This window comes from Poecilia formosa, unplaced genomic scaffold (genome assembly GCF_000485575.1).
Source record: "Poecilia formosa unplaced genomic scaffold, Poecilia_formosa-5.1.2 Scaffold380, whole genome shotgun sequence".
NCBI lineage: Eukaryota > Metazoa > Chordata > Actinopteri > Cyprinodontiformes > Poeciliidae > Poecilia > Poecilia formosa.
In genome coordinates, this window is record NW_006800319.1 from 405031 (window position 1) to 420591 (window position 15561).

General features: G+C 37.2%; 1 protein-coding gene and 1 long non-coding RNA gene across 2 annotated transcripts in view; one reads left to right on the forward strand and one right to left on the reverse strand.

Annotated features, from left to right (window-relative positions):
- Positions 1-7748, forward strand: part of rnf166 (ring finger protein 166) — a 13171-nt gene extending 5423 nt beyond the window's left edge. The window contains exons 2-6 of the mRNA XM_007575552.2: positions 4217-4373; positions 4543-4655; positions 4769-4883; positions 5087-5194; positions 6764-7748. Of these exons, the coding sequence (XP_007575614.1) occupies positions 4217-4373; positions 4543-4655; positions 4769-4883; positions 5087-5194; positions 6764-6829 (559 nt within the window). The 3' untranslated portion in view covers positions 6830-7748. The remainder of the gene's footprint in view (positions 1-4216; positions 4374-4542; positions 4656-4768; positions 4884-5086; positions 5195-6763) is intronic.
- Positions 7749-7895: 147 nt separating this feature from the next.
- On the reverse strand, positions 7896-10854 carry LOC107833414 (uncharacterized). Its single transcript, XR_001659162.1, has 3 exons — positions 10207-10854; positions 9058-10131; positions 7896-8903 (listed from the first exon to the last, which is right to left on the reverse strand). It is a non-coding gene; the product is annotated as an uncharacterized LOC107833414 (long non-coding RNA).
- Positions 10855-15561: the final 4707 nt, after the last annotated feature.

Here is a 15561-nt window from a genome sequence, read left to right on the forward strand (position 1 = left end):
CTCCAGCTCTGATCTTGACTGATCTTTCCTCACTAAATCCTCTGGTTTTTAATGAACTTCTCCTCTAACAGCAGTTTTTCATCAGCTCTCTCATTAGAAATTTCGGGCCAATTTAGCTACATAGTAAATATTTTTCGGTTGTTTAAAAGCGAATTTCTGGCTGCAAAGTCAAGTAATTCTGATCTTTCATCCTTACCTGGGGAAGGTAATCCTAATGAATCCAGTTTGTTTCGTAAAACGGTTGAAACAAGTCCACACAGCACAGGACTTAAGGAGCTCCGATCGCTCTGCTGCCACATACAAGATGGCGGACGCTTTTACGTACGACTCAGCGCTCCATGAGGCGTCTACGTATTGATGTCTATGCATGAATACGTAGACGCCTCATGGAGCGGGTAGGCCCGTTGCTGCGATACGTCACAGCGTCCGCCACATTGAATGTGGAATATGTGCCAGTCAGCTAATACAAGTAAAAAGACCGAACTTCAGAAATTGCCGTTCTACAAAATATTTTAAATTAATTCTTGTCATTGACGCATTTTCTCACACACATTGATATTTTTGACAATCAAAGAAATTACTAAAGACAGAGTTTCTAATTTTTGATGTGATTATTTAACTGTTTTGGGGCATTTCTGAATAAAGAGCACAATGTTTTTATTTGATAGAAATTATTCTGATCATTTTTATATTAACATTGATGAACAGACACACTTTTACAGTGTTTAATTAAAGAACATATTTACATAATTCCATAATCTAATGTACATTTAATGTTTCAAGACAAGAAACAAATCATTTTCTTGTATTTATTTTTTATACATTGAGAAATGACTTTTGATTTATAAATCAGTCATTGTCAAACATGAAACTACATATTTTTCTTACTTTTTTCCAGAGAAAAAAATATTACAGTATACATCAACTCTGCTATTGACAGCAAAGAGAGAAAATAATTCTAACAGAGTAAATTATTTTTATTTCATTACATAAGCTGTATTAATACACTAATACTTCAGATTGAGATATTTAAAAATACACAAAAAGTTAAAGAATAAAACATTTATTTATTATACTGGGAACACTGGCCACAGGCAGGGCTTCAGTCTGCTGGTCACACTGGGAGAACTCCAATGACTTCTGAGACGACCTGGTTCGCAGGCTAAAGCCAAGGATAAAAGAGAAATGATCCAAAATGTAATAGAAAATACATATATGTTTCCTTCACATTCAGAAAAGACATTTTTAGCATGTTGGGCTCTGACTCGTAGCATCTTTATAGCTAAATACTGACATGGTGAAGCTGAGCTGGGAAACAGAGACTGAAGAACAGCAGCTCCAGCTCTGACCCTGACTGATCTTTCCTCACAAAATCCCCTGGTCTTTTTTCATCAGCGGTTTTTCATCACCTCTCTCTCATTAGAAAACAGTATGAAAACGTTAGCGGCTACGCTAACAATCAGCGGTTATTTCGGGCCAATTAAGCTACATAGGAAATATTTTTCGGTTGTTTAGAAGCGAATTTCTGGCTGCAAAGTCAAGTGATTCTGATCTTTCATCCTTACCTGTGAAAGGTAATGCCAAATGAATCCAGTTTGTTTCGTAAAACGGTTGAAACACAGCACAGGACTTAAGGAGCTCTGATCGCCCTACTGCCACATAGAAGATGGGGGACGCTGTTACTTACAACTCATCGCTCCATGAGGCGTCTACGTATATGATGTCTATGGGCGTGTCTATCGGACATTTATAGAACACGGAACAAATCGCGTCCCGTATCGGTTCAATACGGGACGCAACATTTAACAGCCAAATACGGGACGATTCTGTATTTTACGGGATGGGTGACAACCCTAATCGCTCCCGTCATTTTAAGGATGTTTATTGGTCCCGCGAAAATTGACAAAACCCCGGACACTATCATGAATCAGTAAAATTCTCCCAGGCCGACGTTAAAAATTGGACGTTATTCTGCTAACACTTAGCTTTCGTCAACAACTCAGGCGGAAGTGAGAGCGCAAATAAAGGAACGCTAAATAATAAAACATAATGAAGCTTCGAGGTAGATCAATTTTCCTCGAGGAATGTTATTAATCGAGGTACTGGAATCACTCCAGGAATCATTTCAGCCCTAATCGCAATAACGTCTCGGACAATTTATCGCCCAGTAAAATGTGTTATTGTGACATGCCTTTTTGGTCACCACTTATGATTAAAAATTAAGTTTTTCTGCCACCACTTAACTAAAATGGCCTGTCATTCTGGTTGCTATTAATTGGTGATATTAGTAGCATTGTTATTGTCTGCTTTGTTCCAGAGCTTATTTTAACTCAGGATTTTGAGGATTTTACTATCAGTATTGTTATTAGAATTTTTATCATCTTTTTCTTTAGCATCAGAATATTCTTTCAGAATCCAAATTTCTTTTTTTGTGATTTTTTAAAGAAAGAAAGGGAAGTTTAAAAATAGCAACTCTCGAAGGTAAGTCAAATGCATAACTAAAATAATAATAATAAATAATAAAAAATAATCTCAATAAATATAAATATATAGTTTTGCTCCTCTTCATCATATCTACACATGCTAACATTGATGTTTTCCAAATATTAGCTGGAACAGCATAATATAATCGTTTTTTTGCTAATTTTAGTTTTATTTTGTCTGATATTCTCATCCTTCTTGTGTTATTACTGTTTATTATTACCGCCCTTTTTCCACTTTTGATTAAATAAGCCTAATTTAATTCATGCTCAATTTTGCTAGCATTAATACTATGTTTCTGTTACTAGGATTTGTGTCTGTGGAGCAAGGAAAGATTTAGAGAAAACCTCTTCATTCATATATGAAGCTTTGTACATGAATTGTTGTAAAGCATCCTCATTTATCATGCCTTATTGTAGTGGTTCCCAAAGTTTTTCTCCTGGGCCCCCCCAGTGGTTTCCAAACATTTTCTGAGTCCCCCTGTGGATTACAATAGGGAGAGTTAGACTTTGGGGGAGGTGGAGAGACTCTTAGAGACTCCCTGTTATACTCTTCCGCCCCCCCGCCCGAAACACAGCGCTCATCAGGGTTTTCCCATTTATCCATCCGGCGCCCCCCTTGCAATGCGCGCCCCACACTCTAGAGGGGGTGCCTCTTGGTTTGGGAACCTCTGCCTTATTGTATGAATTTGCCATAGTATTACTGTACCCAAAATGGCATTGTACCTGCAGTAATAAAAAAAGGTTAGAGACACAATTAACCAAATCACCTAAAAATGTCTCCTGCATTCATGTCGCCATGTTTATAGCTTCATGTTTTATGTATCAGTATTCTTCTTTTTATATTTTTCCTTCTCACTCAGAATAATTCTGCCTTCATCAAGATGAGAGAAGCTCCTCGATGGGACTGGATATTCAGAACCGTGGCTGTAGTTTCTGCTTTCCTTCATCTCATAATGAAGATTGCTTGTAGAAAAAAAATGATGCTGTCACGGAAATTTATTTATACTGTACTTTTGTCACTGAAAGATATTTTTTTATGAAACCAATTGTCACAGAGCACACTTTTTTGCTCTTGCATTAAGCTGTGCTGCAGGATTTAACTGTGTGATATAGATGATTTTATAACCTCTGTATTACAGTTCCTTCTATGTACAAAGCTAACAGCTGAGATTTGTTCTTGTAATCACTGTCAGTGTTGAACTTTGACCCTCGAAACACCTTCATCACCTTGCATCTGTACTTTCTTAGTATTTGTGAAGATAGACTATTGCCACATTTTACATGGAATGTGGCAATCTTTTATAAGATCAGTAAATGGATGACAAACACTTTTTAAATGAAAAAGTTAATATGGAAGTACGAGAATGTTTTTATTTAATATGTCACAGAAAAAATATTCCTGGAAGCTGTCTCTGAGTTCAGTGGTTCTCTTTTCTCTCTTTTGTTTTTCTAATAATTCTGCTATTAGAGTTTGTTGTTCTGATCTCTACAGGCAGAAATAAATCAACAGGAGTCTAGTTATAAAACAAATCGAAGAATTAAACAGGAATCTTAAGACATTTTAATTCTAGCATTTACTAAATGTGGGGAAAATGGCATAAAAATAAATCTAATAATGCAAATGTCTCTGAGAGCATCAATAAAATCATATTTCAATATCTGTGACTCCAGTGGGCTTCTCAGTAGCTCTGGGTGAAGCTCATGAACTGAGGTCTCTTGTCTTTGTCTTTTAGGTTCTGTGGGGAATGTCTGCAGCCATGTCTTCAGGTGGCCTCGCCCCTCTGCCCTCTTTGTCGTGTACCCTTCGATCCCAAAAAAGTGGAGCGCTCCTCCAATGTGGAGAAACAGTTGGCCTCCTACAAAGCCCCCTGCAGGGGCTGCAGCAAAAAGGTCCAGAATAACTATTTCATGTTAAAGAAATCCTGCCATTGGTCCTTAGATCACTGTATATCTCCCAATGAGTTACTGATGATGTTTTGATATCCATCTTCTCTGACTGACATAGAGCTGATCTCATCATTTCAGACATGCAGGTAATAATATTGGGTCTGTTCAACAGGTGTCTCTGGTAAAGATGAGGTCCCACATTTCCTCGTGTTCCAAAGTACAAGAGCAGATAGCCAACTGTCCCAAGTTTGTCCCTGTGGTTCCCACATCCCAACCTATACCAAGGTACGCACATGTTCTCACACACTTTCATGTTTCATTTGATGGTTCAAGAAGCATCTGTTCTTCTAAGGAATGATTTGACATTTTTTTGTGCATTTGTATCTTTTGGCATGTAGCAATATTCCAAACCGGTCGACATTTGTATGTCCGTTCTGTGGGGCCAGAAACTTAGACCAGCAGGAACTGGTGAAGCACTGTATGGAAAACCACCGCAATGATCCCAACAAAGTGGTGAGGACATACACTAGATGGAATTTGATTGGCTGTTTGAGGTTAGACGTCAAATAAAAAAAAGCAGCTGTTTTCTAATCTGTTAGGAATGTTGGACGGTGTTGGATGACTAGTTCTAACCAAATGACGTTATGTTGCTGTGAACTTTAGATCAGCTCCTCCAGCATCCTGACTAGAGGTCGCTCATGTTTTTGTTCCTACAGGTGTGCCCAGTGTGTTCAGCCATGCCATGGGGAGACCCCACCTATAAGAGCTCCAACTTTCTGCAGCATCTTCTTCACAGACATAAGTTTTCATACGACACCTTTGTTGTAAGTCCAGTTACCTGATCCTACCTGATATGTAGGATCAGGTAGGATCCTACATATTAGGTAGGATCCTACCTACCTGATAGGATTATAATTATGTAATTATAATCCTACCTGATATTATTTATTTTTGGTTGATAATATTTATTTTTTGGTTGCTGCATATTTTACTAAACTCAGTTTTGTAGATATACTGCAACACTGCCACATGTTTTTATTGTAGTGTAGACCAGTGTTTCTGCATGTTTTAGGTCCGTTCTGCAGCACTTGATGACATGCAGAGGAGGTCATGCGGTCATTTGAATCTGGTGTCCTGGAACAGAGACACATCTAAAATATGCAGGGCAGTGGCCCCAGAGGACCGGAATTTAAAAACACTGCAGTAGATTATGAGTAGATTATAGAAAATGACATAATTGGTGATGAAATTAGTTACAGTAAAGGTCATAATTATTAGCTGCCCTGAAGAAATGTCACAGAATTTGTAATATTTCTATGGAAAATACCACAAAAAAAAAACAGTTAATACTTGTAGTCCTTACATTTATGGTTTTCAAAAGAGTTCCTCGGCTGAAAATCTGTTATTCTGCATCTCTGATCTTCACTGAGTCCCTGGGATTTTTCTGTGGTTCTGACTTAGTATTGGTCAGTCAAACAAATGCTTTATATGCTGACAAAGAGAAACTACACACTACAGTGAATCTTGACTGCTAACAAGAAGTTAACAGCAGGGCTAGGTATTGTTTATTACTTATAGTGAAAAATTTCTCATCATGATTAGAATTTTGATTTGTCATCTGGATAAATTCCAATTATTGATGTTAAATAAAAACAGAACAAAAATGTTACTTATTTGATTTTCTCCACCTTTTTGTTCCACAAGTGTATCAATAAATATCAGTAAATTCTAAAATATGATTAAATTCAGTTACTGTGTGTTACTTAGTGATATGAATCTCACTTTTATCAGTAAGTGGTTTCCTGAAGAAGCAATTTCAGATGGGAATGTTTTTTAAGAACAGTATTTTTGTTTGTGTCGCTATGAAGGCTGTGCCAAAAATTTATCTAAGACATAATAATCGTAATTGTTATCATTATCACAATAGCACCACAAAGTATCTGGATAAAATTCAAAGTCCACATCACCCACCAGTAGTTAACAGACTTGATCTGTCCATATTACATTCAAACATGTTCATCCAGTTGTTGCTTTTAAACCTCATTGCAGATATATGTTATATAATCATAACAGACTGCATCAAAAATCACCACTGAACATGAGATTTATGCTCATGATGATTGGGTGTGAACTTCTGACTGGAGCTCCCCCACCAGACAGTCACTTGCCACCTGTGTCTCCATTATAAATGTGCACAAATTGTTGTTGATATTCTGCAAATTAAAAAAAAAAATAAAACAACAAAAAAAAAGAAAACACAATTTGGCAGTTTTTAAGTTTTCTGTCTTTGTGGGAGTTATTGGCAGAAATTCGCAGTCTTTTAGTTTTAGTTTTCATGTTGAGCAAAATTCCTAGAAACAGCTAACGGCTGTTGTGTCTGTTTTTTTCATCAGGATTACAGCATCGATGAAGAGGCAGCACTTCAGGCGGCTCTGGCATTGTCACTGGCTGAAAACTGACATCAGACCCTGCTCTGTTCTCCCCACTCCTGTGCTGTTCTTCCATGGGTCAGAACCTCTCAGATGTCACATGGACTTACCTGACTCGACTGTATGATAAAATCGCAGCCAACTTTAAATAATAACCTCACTTCTTTCTCCTGGTGTAGCAGAGCACTTTCATTTTATTCCAAAACAAAAGCAGCGTTGACCAATCTTCACTGCGCCATACGGATTTAACGTTTTTTGAGGACAGGCTGGACTGTAGGTCCGGAGTGGATCCAATTACCACCCAGGAAAAACTCAGACACCTTGACCGTTGCAACCTCCCCCCCCACCATCTACAATTTGGAAACAGTTCGTCAGATCCCATTTGGGCCACTGCAGCATGAAGGGCTATCTCCTTGGAAAAAGTCTCATCTGTTTGTTTGTTCTGCTGCTGACTCTTAAGGCCTCATCCGTGGTCCAGCTCCCTGACCACACGCACCGATCCACCAAGGTAGACACTGTGAGTAACCTGGCCTCAGTTTCTGCTTCTGCACTGACCAGGATGGAATCTTTGGCTGCCCATCAGTAAGATCTAACGAGCATCTGCACAAATCCACACATCTCCTCAGAGACAAAACACTGGAGGTGATTCTTCAGTAGCATTGTCAGGCTGCAGTGGATCATGTACACAAAAACTGGACGTTTTATGTTGCTCAGAAGTGAGAATATTTCAGTAGACTTGCAATTTAACCCATCCATGTTGTTGTCCACAACATGTTTTATGGTCACTATCAGTGATCAGTGCACCCACAAGCCCTCACTGACCTGATAGTAGTTTTACAGTTTTGATTGTGAGGCAGATGCCTGGCAGTCAGTTACACATTCCTTCTGTTTTTGCTTTTTTATCTCAATTAAAAGTTTCAGATCATTATAAAAATATGTTGGACACAGATGAGTAAATTCAAAAAGCTGTTTTAAACGTTGATTTCAGTCATAAAGGAAAGGAATTCCTTTATGACTGAACCTGGACCCATGTGGAGAAGTAATGGGTCCCGTTCTAAAGCTAGTGACTTCTTGTTCCACCCTTCCATCTTTTTTGTTTTCCCAATGTCTTTCTGAGGTTGCCTTGCTTCAGTACTTTGGATCATTTTTCGTCTGCAGAACCGAAATGTACTTGGGCTTATGGTCCCATATTGATAAGTTGATATTTTGCCTGTGGGATTAGACCTTAAAAGTCTTGATTCCATCGATTACGGAAAGTCATCTAGGTCTATAGGAATCAGGCCAGCTCCAGATTCTTTGGACTGCCACCACCGTGTTTAACTCCCATTACGATATTCTTAATCTGAAATGCTGTTAGTTTTACACCAGATGTAACTGGATTCATGCCTTCCAAAAAGTTCCACTTTTGCCTCATCAGTTCACAAAACTGATGAGCCCATAGTCTTGGGCTTCGTCCAGATGTTTTCTGGTAAGACAGACCTTCATGTTCTTTTGGGTCAGCAGTTGTTCTGACCTTTGAACTCTCCGGTGGAAGCCATTTTTGTTCAATTTCTCCCTCCATTACTGTTGAACCATGAACTCCGACCTACACTGGTGTTTTTTTTGCTCATCTTGATCCAAAATTTAATTTTGTGTGATTATCTGAAACATTTAGGAGTGTCAGAAAAGCAAAACGAAATAAATGTATAACAGGCAAATACATTTTCATTGCTCTGTTTGTCATTAAGTCGCCCAATGCTAACCACAGGAAGACATAGTCAGTGTTGGTTGTTTCTTCCCTGCGGTCCAGCAGAAAAACGGGTGGTGAGTTGGTAGCGGTTATTTTAGGACCAGGACCAAATTCGTCTTGATGGAATCGCAAATATTTTGGTGGGAAAGGTCCACATGAGGTATGTTCTGTCTGGTGGCTTTCATCCATTGTTTAGGCTGACTGTTGGACACTCAAACTGCCACAACATATACCCTCTGTCACCAGTATAGGTCTGGAACTCTAATTTGGTCCAGGCTCTAGATGCAAGCAACTATGAGGACAGCAGCATTGGCTCAGTAGGTTTTCTTTACTAACCCAAACATTATACGTAACATCTAACTCCTGGAAGCTGAGCTGTTTGTTCTCTCAGCTGTCATTCCTTCCTCAACATCAAGAGATGGAAACTTCAAAGATCCATCTTCGTCTCCAGCAGATTCTGTTGCATTGTTGAAGATTAACACATGACTGCAGCATACTGGGGTTTATTTAGTACTTTTAATGCAGTTACATGACAGACTGCAGCTACAAAAAGTCCCGAAGTGCATCAGAAAAGAAAAAAAAAATCAATGACATCTAAAAGTTGTCAGACAAAACCCGTTTTTGTAAAGGATTTGAAAATCATTTCAGATTAAGTATTCCTGAGTTAGCTGGCAGAATTTGCTGTAATCTAGGGGGATTTAATAGCCAATAAGGATTACAACGTCCAACCTGGGAAGAGTCACAGGTTTAACAAGGGTTAGCAATCCAGAGTGGTTTGAAGTGGTGACACAGAGCTGGTTGTCCAACATACAGATGCCAGTAATTTATATATAGGCTTGTACAGATACAAACTCCAATCAGGTGTCAATCCCATGTATGCTTAAAAACCAAGTAACTTTACACACCTCTAAAATAGCACATTATATTATCTACATTAGGGTAATGACTGCGTCCTATTTTACTCACCAGTGACATTCATGGCACATGCCATCAGGTTCTCTGGACACAATCAAGTGTCCAAAACTCACTCACTCGTGGTAAACATTTCAGTTTCCCACAACAAGAGCACCTCCTCGAGTCAGAATTCCAACGGAAACGTTGAGACTTGCCAAGCAGCAGTGACTTTAAACATCCAATGTGGCTGCTGGGGGATGTAGTGATGTTGACATGACCAACATAAATCCTTTATTTGCACTTCCTACAGGTTATACCTGTAAGACGGGCATCCTAAGTTCTGTACAACCTCTATTTATGTACATGTTATTTTAGTTGGGTTTTTTTTTTTACATACATTTGTTCACAAAGCTAATGGTAGTTGGCACCAGAAATAAATAGCAAATCTTGCTGTTTTGTTGAATTGTAACATAGGTGTGGCGTCATTCCCAACTCGTGTCCTGGGAAAAATTTCTGCAGGACACACGGCTCCAATTCATCTCTAATTATCCTGAAATATTTAATATAAATTATCCAAATACAATCCAAACATAGTGACAGATTAGATTTAGTGACAGCCCCATCTGATCTAAATTGTGACACCAAACTGTTTGATTTGAATTATAATGCCATTTAGTCGGTCAGGTGCTAACACCTGAGGTGCTAACACCTGAGGTGCTAACACCTGAGGTGCTAACACCTGAGGTGCTAACACCTGAGGTGCTAACACCTGAGGTGCTAACACCTGACCAACTCATTGCTATTGGCAAAGAGCCATTCCTTGTGGAATAATATTACTAATAGTACTGAACAAACATGCGTAGTTGGCAGAAATGAACAACTCTCTTTTAACAGGAAGAAACCAGAATCAGACGCAGTGAGATGATCCCTGGAAACCTACAGGGGGTTAGAGAAGAATGCGGTAAATACAGAAAAACACAGCACACTTTCTGTCTGATTATGTAGAGATGATGTTAGTTGTAGTCTGTCAGAACAGACAGTTTTGCTATGCTTACCTTTTATTTACAAACTTTATACATCTGTTTCATACACAGCTACAGTTTAACCAGTAGATGGCAGACTTTTCCCAGCCATACAGATGCTGTTCTGAATGTGAGCTACACATAAATCTTGTAAATCCTAATCAGCACAATGACCTGATGTGGATAAGTTAGAAGATGGAGATGTTGGCATCGGTGGACAGATGGGTGCTGCTTGTATTCTAAATATTTCAGTTTACATCTCTTATTTTGCTCACATTAATATGTAGCTTTGTGGGGTTGGTTGCCACCTGCAGGCTGGATGTTTATAAAGCTGCTGCTGAAGGTTGTAGAACCTCATAGATTTTGGGAAAAAAATTATGTATTTTGTATTTTTATTTTTTTTTACTTCCCATGGGTAAAAAAAAGCTAATGGCAGATTTCTGACAGAGGTATGTCCAAATTTTGTCATAGTGTGACATATGGAGAATCAATCATCAATCATCAGATTGATTCTCCATAAGTCACACTATGACAAAATTTGGACATACCTCTGTCAGAAATCTGCCAGTAATTAACAGTTGACCAAGAAAGGGCATTACGTTTGATATAAAAACGTCCTTCACATTCTAAGCAATACTACTGTGCTGTTATGTAAAGACGGAAGAAAAATAGGAGTCTCTCAAGAACCTGAGCTCTTTTGGACTTTCCATTGTCACTATTTGTTTTTATGTTCTGAAGATAAACCCTCAAACTGATCTTTTACCTGATAGTGGTCTACTTACTTTTTGTTGTTGTTTCTGTACTATGTTACCATGGGAAACAGATTATGTATCATATGAGTCCTCCCTGATCTGATTTCAACATATTTTTTGTCATAGCTATGCTGTCTGTTAGATTTATGTCTTCTATACTGAGAACACACTGTATTGCTTACGAGTCTAAAAAGAATTTCTGGAAATTAATTTGGTCCACTTTTATTCTTTTGAATAAAACTATTTTGCCAGTCATTTTATGTGTACCTCATCCAGTTCAATGCCATTCTACCTTAAAATGTTTTTACTAACTCCATGAGTTTAGCTGGATGGCAGAAACCAGTGGAAGCCTCAGAAATGCTGGGACTGCGTAAACTACAGTGCATCCTGGGACTGGTAAGAAAAATACAACAACTTCCCCTCCCCCAAATGATCTGACACGAGAGAGTGGCATTAAATGCTGGCAATTGTGATTACAGATATGCAAAACAGGTGAGATGTCTGATCAGCAGAATTTGTTGCAAGTTTGGGAAACCATAAATTGAGGACAGATACAACCGAGAGGAATCTGATTAGAGGAACAGATCACTGACTTACAGAAAATGGAAAGCAACCTAACATAACGACTAAAAATACCCAAACAAAAAGGTGACAAAGGATCTCAGCAACAGGAAGTAAGTTTAACACAATGGACAAAAGGAAGTGAGCAACCACAATACAAAAGGAACTACAATTCAAAACAGAATTGGAACCAGGACATGAAAATCCTCATGAGACGCCCCAAACCATATATATCACACTATGCACAAACCATATTATATACCTGGGGATTACATTTTCCCCCAGGTTGTCAGAACTGCTTAATCTTCATTTCATATCTCTTCTACAATCAATACAAAATAATTTGGAACAGTGGTTAAATTTACCACTTTCATTTGCTGGTGGAGCAGTAACTATAACAATTAAAATATTTCCTCAAATGAACGATGTATTTTCCATGTTACCCATCCAACCAACTAAAGGCTGATTTATGTCCTTAGATGGTAAATTACATTTTGTTGGAAAAATAAGCCACCAAGAACAAAGTTATCAACCTTACAAAGCCAAAAACAACTTGGAGGGCTCAGCACACCAAATTTCTTTCATTATTTTATAGCAAATCATTTACAGTACTTAACCCTATAAAGCCTGTCCCATCAAAAAATTCAATTCAGAAAATTCAAATTTTTAGAACTAGGATCTTCATGAAGCCTTGAAGCAAAATAATAATAAAAAATTTTGCCATGTCATTTATTTTATAAGATATTTTTGTATCACATTTGATACAGCGGGGTTTTGGCTCACAACAATGTAAATTTTAGATGCAAAAACAAATATTGCCTATAATATTTAGAAAGTATGCAACACTTTAGGAAGTTTTTTCTCTTAGTTACTTTTCCACCAACAACTTTTTACAGCCATTTATTTCACATCGTGGTAGGCACCAAAAGAGTTTCTGTCCTTGTTCAGGCAAAGATGTACGTTAAACATTTTACAGTAGAAATGTGAAAAGTGATTTCCAGAACAGTGCTTGAGTCTCTGTTGGGCTTCCCATTTTGGAAAATGATCAATGCCATTCTTTCTCACATCAAGAGGCACACTGCAGCTTGGTCTTCTACAGGGTGCCGTTGAAGTTGCTTCAGGAGAGGAAAGTAGTCTACCATACTTGATTTTGATCTTTCTTGGACTTGTAGGAGAAGTGCCAACCAAAGTATTTTAGGTTGTAGCTTCAGCTAATCTCTTCTGTAGAGGTTTCAAACATTGATGATGGTTACTGTAACAGTGTGCCAATAAATGTACATGCACCATTTTCTGGATCCGAACTTCGAAAATGCTGATAATATACCAAGAAGAGCAAAACCTCCCATGAACTTCAACAATATCTGGCTTGAGAACCCTTATATGACTTTTGGAGTGGCTGGAAGACTGCTTCATGAGGAATGGAAATGGACTGAAGAATGACAGAGGGTGAATGGGCTTCAGATTGAACCAGGACAACAACCTAATTGTGATCTAGTGTGACAGGTAGTGAACATATTTCTTCATTTGTTGGCATTGAACCAGTGGAAAATGTTCTGCAATCCCCTGGATCATTTCATCAGTGACAAAGTGCTTCAATATATGAATGGAATTATGCAACAACTGGTCTTTGAGCCTTCCTAAACCCTGGCAGTGACATCAACATATTGAACTTGACAGTATTTTTCTCCATTATTTGCTTTTCATATTGGTCTTAACTGATTAATTTCTGACTGTGTCCAGGGTAGTTGTTTGGCCTGGGTTACACTTTGATCATCATAGTCTTCATCATAGTTGGTCTCTGAATATTCTTCATCATGCATCGCTGGGGGAGTCCAGTCCTCATCATAATCCTCATCATCTTCTCCTTACCGCTCTATGTAGCTTGAATTGGCATGCATTATCATGTTGATGACTATTCAAAGAATTTTCTCTCTCTTCTTTCTTTACTCTTGTTAAATCTAAAATATACATAACTAGTCAATACACCATAAAGATTATGGTTTTAGAGGAAGTATGTGAAAAAAACCCAAAATTTATTTTGAAATGACTTTTAATGATAATTATTGAGTAAACAAAAGTTTGTGGCTGAACTGTGGCTGGTATGACATTGATTACTTTATAAAAATATTACATTACTATTCAGTGATAAAGCACCTTAAATAATTGCAGTATCAAATATATGGAGGGCCAAAACTGACATAAGAAATAAAAGCATAAATATATATTTAGTTTTTCCTTTTCCTTACACATGAGTTTCCGTGAAGTAATGTATATATTTTCTTTTTCATTTCCCCTTAAACTAGGGTTGCCACCTGTCCCGTAATTGGCTAAATGTAGATTCCCGTATTCTACAAATGTGTATGTGTAATAAAAAAGAAGCGGTCCCCGAGTACTTTATATAGTAGGCTGCCCCAGTCATTGTTTGACTCACGGTGTTGCGATATTGTGCCCAACTGCTTTCTGGGTAACACACACTAGCCGACATGCTGCCGCCGCAAGCCCTCCCTCCCCCCTCTAGTTAGGTAGAGGTTGTTGTGAGTTAAAATGCTAAAACTTAACATTCTAACTTGAGTTTCAACTCAACTCAAGTTAAAACAACATTTTAACTCAAGTTTTAACTTTTCATCTCAGCTGGTTTGGTCACATGAGCTGCAGACTAACAGACAATCTTTTAAGAATACTTTGAAGGTAAAACAACTGGTAAATGTGAAACCAAAGTGGTGAAACCAAAAACAACTCTGTCTCAAATGTTTGCTGAAAGAACACGAAAGACAGCAAGAAATATTTTAGCAGAGAGCATCCACCCTCATTTTTTTGTCAGTTTGAACCTCTGAGCTTATGAAGGCGTTACTGTGTTCCTTTGGCAACTAAGAACATCTATTAGAAGTTACTGACAGTGCAATAATTATTTTTAACCAAACTAAATGATAACATTTACCTATAGCGTGCTAAGTATTTTTGCTTTATTCACAAAATGTTGATAATGTGATTCTATGAATATGATTTATCGTTTTAGAGTCGAAGGAAAATTTCCACCTTGATAGATTAAATAATTTCGTCTTATTTTTTCCTATATATAAGACTCTACCAACAAAAAGTCTCTCCGAATAATATATATGGCACGATCAAAACAAAACTGTGAATGTTTGCTTGTATCTGTTTAACAACCCTGGTTATTCTTCTGTACCTAATTCATTTGTTTGTTATTGACTTTTGTTCAATTAAATTTCTTACGTATACATTGCAAATGGCATTTTATTATAGTTGATCATGATCATATTGTTTTTCAGGTCTCCTTATTTCCTTTGTTCCTCCTATAATTGATGGAGATATATAGATATTTATAATGTATAAAAGTATTGTGATTTAATTAGTTTTACATTCTTAAGAAAATGAAAAAATGTGTTTTATAAGAATTTATCTTTTATCTTTTACTGGCAAAAGATAAATGATCTATATCTTTTGATAAATGATCATTTATCAAAAGATCATTTATCTTTTGATAAAAGATCACATGATTTATCTTTTGATAAATCAGAAGATAAATGATCTTTTGATCAAAAGATGAAATCATGTGATCTTTTTTGTCAAAAGATCAAAAAGATCTTTTATCAATAAGATAAAAAATCTTATTGATAAAGATCTTTAATCTTTATCAATATAAAGATATTGATATCAATATAAAGATATTGATATCAATATATACCAATATGAAGATATTGATATAAAGATATATCAATATAAAGATATTGATATCAATATCAATATATATCTTTATATATTTTTATTTTAAAAATATATGCA